Source organism: Elaeis guineensis, chromosome 4 (assembly GCF_000442705.2).
Source record: "Elaeis guineensis isolate ETL-2024a chromosome 4, EG11, whole genome shotgun sequence".
In the NCBI taxonomy this organism is placed as follows: Eukaryota; Viridiplantae; Streptophyta; class Magnoliopsida; order Arecales; family Arecaceae; genus Elaeis; species Elaeis guineensis.
Window position 1 is genome coordinate 8,027,331 of NC_025996.2, and position 4,818 is coordinate 8,032,148.

A 4,818-nucleotide genomic window follows, 5' to 3' on the forward strand; every position below is an offset into this window, starting at 1 on the left:
TATAAGGACGGATCTCCTTATTATAAACAGAGGATATGTACATTATTTTTTAGTGAATAAAAATAATAATAAAAAAAAAGAGCCTTGATCCTTATTTTAGAAACTTATCTTCTTCTGTCTTTTTCTTTATGAGAATTCTCTCTGATTGGACAAGTTAGTATCAGAGCAATGGTCCTCTATATCTATGGGGGCTTTTTGTACACAGTCTAAACATACAAGCAATACAAGTAATAAGAAGAATATCCATACTTCAAGTACATCAAAGGCCCACAGTGAGTATAGCTAATAGCTCTTTTTCGATATGGTGAGATAAAGGGACATCTCATATAATTAGGGAAGAAGATTACCAACTCATCGAGATCATTTACAGATTGGCAGTACCTTCAGTATAAGTGCAAATGCCAACAACTCTTATTGCGAAGCTATCTCTAGCTTTGGGAGATTAGAATTGGATCTATTGAGGAGGATGAGTAATCTAGAGATTTGAAAATTCTCCTCTTCTTCTACCTACTTCTTGGTGAGATTTGAATTAAACGAATCGAAAAAAATCTTCTTTCTCCTAAATCAGATCAATAATTTACAAATTCTAATGAATTGCCTCTTTTTTTACCTAAAAAATATATCGCTTTATAATAAAATAAATATATAGTAATTTGAGTGTGGTCCCATTGATTGATTAGTTATTTGTGTTATAAATAAAAAATGATATTTTATAATACTCATTTAACCAAATATATTAATTTATTTTAGACAATATAAGGCCTGTATTTCTTTCTTGATGTGAAATGCATAATATTTCAACTTCTCATCTCTAGGGTTCGAGAAAAAGCTTGAATTTAATTTCTAGCATAGAATAGAGTAACGATGTTGGCTATTGGCGGCATTTTTCTTAACATGGGCCTCTGTAAGTTTCCCATGATTAAATGCATGTGATTGATTTCAACTTGTCAATTTATAGTTAAAATATCTTTTGTCCTTTTTCTTTTCATTTGCACATAATGGGACCAGCATAGTATTGTCCAAAAAGATTTTCAACCAAGCAAGCAAGCAAGTACCTTCTATTATTTCAGCTTGGAAAAAGCCAATCAACTTAACACAATAGACAATTCACAGAAAATGAAACCTAACACAAACATCACAGTAACAAAAACAAATAATAAGAACACCATAAGACTTCCAATGCATTATATAATGAAGATCTAAAATTAAATTGGAAGGAAGCAGCAAACTAATTGATTCACGGCCACCAGTAGATAACTTTCCTTGTCTATTCACTAGTCAATGATAAACCTCGATGGCCGATCGCAAGCCTAATGCCGTTATAATTTTGTAGTCGGTAAAACCTGCATCCATGAAAATTTTTTTCCATTCACATTCATTCCTTTCCTTCCCTGCAGTTTGGACCATCATGTGTATGTCAAAGAGTAACTGTGTTTCGACTAACTCAGAAAAGCCAATATCCAAGTCGACTACCATATCAATAATAATCACCTTACCCCCTTCTTTTTTGGATGGAACTGCCTCCTTGCATCGTTTCAATATCTTTACGCAATCCTCATCACTCCAATCATGCAGCACGCACTACAAACAATGAATATAAGAAGTAAGATTTACTAGAATATTGGAAGTTTTCAAACATATGTGACCAGTTTTTGTTGTGTTCTTTTTCTTTTCATGTATCAATATATTCTTCAAATTTGGAAGTGAAAAAGTAAACAAAGGAAAACAAAATCATGTAGGGCATGACCTTTTTCTTGTGACCAAATGACAATTTTTGGGAAAAAATAATATTCACTTTGTCACAATTAATTAAAAAAAGATATTTTGCAATGTTTAATGAGGATAAGATATTTGAGTTATGGTAAGAGGAATTATATATATGAATTTATTAGATTTAGAGAATTTGACAAAGAAAATGGAACATCTTCTCTTACACATTCTTGGGCATAGCTTGGATGCTATTAATTAATGTCAAATTGTGTGCTTTTGAATAGTTGTAACATAAATAAATAATTTGATTCCTTTAATTTTGGTAGCTTATATTTACTGCACAGAAGAATTGGGGTGATTGGATTTCTTTTTGTTTAAACTTATACATAGCTTACTAGAAATTTTTTTCTTTCAGTGCCGAACAAGTTAATTAGGTGTGCAATTGAGCCAAAAAAAAATGATCTACCAGCTTTGGGTAATTAAGCTTTGTGTGTCTTATCTGGCATAAATCTAGAGCACTCGCTAGTCTAGGGTAATGATACAAGTCAAGATTTAGCATGCAATTGGTTCTCCATTGTCTTTTTGGTTCTCCATTAGCAGATTGATTATAAGAATATTGCAAGTTTCTAAGGAAACTTAATTAGTTTATTTAAGGTCCAAATTTCTTGAACACACAAACCAATGCCAGAAATGTTCTTATATTAGAGATCCGATGCCCTCATAAGATTGTTGATAGTATTAAATTTTACCGAAAATCATTGAGAGAGCTTTGGTATAGGATGATCATCCTAAGATCAAGGATGATATGAGTAGAGATGATGAGATCATCATTTTGGATTACACCACGATAATCATACATAATAGTGATTCTAAATCATTCTCATTCTTTAAATCACTATATAATCCAATAATGGGATAGCTATATTTAAGATTAGGAATCCAAAATCACCCCAATTTCAGGATATTGGGCTAAATTTAAAGATCAAAATACCTCTTAGTTCAAAAAAAACTTGAGATATCAATATATCATTAATATATTATATCAATATTATATTATATTAATATTATATGTTATATTAATATGCACATTCTATTGTAATATATTATTAATCATATTATTTATCATATTATTATTCAGTGTTAATTTTAAATTATAGTAGAAAAAATATTATTGTACTTTATATTTATATAACGAAATTATGTGACACATTACTTAACTATTTGCCTTATTTTTTAATCAAAATAAAAATTAGTATTAAAAATGATATATTATAAGCATCAATAAAAATATGAATTCTAAATAAAAAATGATATGCCTTTGTAGGATTAATAATTTATAGGACTAATAAATATATTTTTATGAAATATATTAATAATTAATATATTAATATTTTATTATAATATATTTTATATGATTAATAAATATATTTTTTGTAAAATATGTCAAGAATAGTTTTGATATTAAATGGTTGGTGATCTTGGATTTTCATAGAATAGCAAATAAGTTATATACAAATACACGAAAATCTTTAATCATTAGACTATTGCTACCAAATATAGTGATCTTATACCTTTAGGAATCAAATTACCCTAAATTTCAGATTATTGGTGATCTTAGATCGCTGTGGTGATTCCATTTGAGCCTGCAAAGGCCACCCAAGGATCAAATCCAGATTTGATAAATAGAGGGGATATTCATGCTTGCAAGCAAATCATATCAAAATTCAGATCTTTAATAAAGATAAGTTGTTTAAATTGTTTAAATTTATGGCCCCGCCATCCTCCATCTGAATCTTCAACTAAGCTACCATACATCAAGTCACGACTAAGTACTAGACCAGGAGTATACCTTGAGCAGCACTGCATCGGCAGGAGGAACATACTGAAACATGTCTCCCGCGACAAGCTGGACCTTCTCGCTTGCTTCCGAGCTTGCTACCACGTGAGGCAGCTCAAGGACGGTGCACTTCACCTGTGGATAGGCCTCCACGATGGCGCGGGCCATCGTGCCCATCCCCCCACCAACATCCACCAGCGACCTCAAGCCTCGGAAGGCTTCGCCGCACTCCTCTACAAACAATTTGGCCACGAACCGAGAGTCGCTTGCCATCACCTCATTGAACAAGCTGTTGAAGGCCTGGTTTTGGCTGGCGGCCTCCCAAATACCCCTTCCATGTGCTACCTCAAAGGGAGTGGCGAGCTCCTTATCTTGCTTGAACCAACTACTGAGGTGATCCCATGGGTTGAGCAACATTTGGTCCTGCATTATGAGAACCAAAGAGGAGATATTCGCATCGTTCTCCTTGACAAGGAGAGCAGACATGGTGGTGGGGATGTACAACTCTTCCTCGTGGTCGGGATTGATTCCATCACGCTTTCGATCGAAGAATCCCGAGAACACCAAGAGACGCATGAGGCGGCGCAGGTCGTTGTTTCTGGTGGGGGGAATGGATAGTTTCATGGCTAGTTCCATGAGGGAGATTGGCTTGCCATGGGTATGGATGATGTCTGCTATGCCGAGGTCCATGGCACACTTGAGGGACATGGACTTTATGAAGCTAAATATGTAGTTCCATGCATGGCCTTGAGCTTTCATGAGCTCCAAATTAAGATTGGCATTCTCCATCTAGGGATTCCACCACACTCGCACTGTTTAATTTTCCAGGCCAGTCTCTTATGGATTGTTTGCTAATTGCTATTTTGGTACTACTATAAATAGGTCTTTAGAGGGGGCAACTTCCCAATTTTAGCAGCACCTCTTACACGTGAGATCATTAAAAAACGAAGAATACTCTTACCCAAAAAGAAAAAAAGCCGAAGAATACGGAAACGTGAAAAATCGCCGATTGGATTATCTATGTCATCTTTTAATATAATTGGTGATGCACCTGCTCTCGGGTATTCCCGTTTTCCACGTGACTGGGATTTTATTTTACGGTCCGTTTAAATTTAGAGGTTAATAGTCTCCACTATCTCAATTTACATAACTTAGCATTTATTACTGATCCTTCTTTTTTTTTCAATCGGCAAAATTACTCGTGAGGACCCGGTCAAAATAGTTCAGCCGTTTGTGTACAATTAAAATTTATATTTTTAATTTTTATTTTT

General features: G+C 33.8%; 1 protein-coding gene across 5 annotated transcripts; it reads right to left on the bottom strand.

Moving 5' to 3' along the window:
* Positions 1-1,042: 1,042 nt before the first annotated feature.
* On the bottom strand, positions 1,043-4,404 carry LOC105044116 (trans-resveratrol di-O-methyltransferase-like). Of its 5 annotated transcripts, none has more exons than XM_073255069.1 (3): positions 3,560-4,404; positions 1,497-1,581; positions 1,043-1,343 (listed from the first exon to the last, which is right to left on the bottom strand). In XM_073255069.1, exons 1-3 carry the CDS (start codon positions 4,334-4,336, stop codon positions 1,279-1,281), a joined length of 927 nt encoding a protein of 308 aa, XP_073111170.1. In that variant the 5' UTR covers positions 4,337-4,404; the 3' UTR covers positions 1,043-1,278. The 5 variants fall into 5 exon arrangements, with proteins under 5 accessions (XP_073111170.1, XP_073111168.1, XP_073111171.1 ...); XM_073255067.1 differs by having other exon boundaries at positions 1,043-1,391; XM_073255070.1 differs by having other exon boundaries at positions 1,492-1,581.
* Positions 4,405-4,818: the final 414 nt, after the last annotated feature.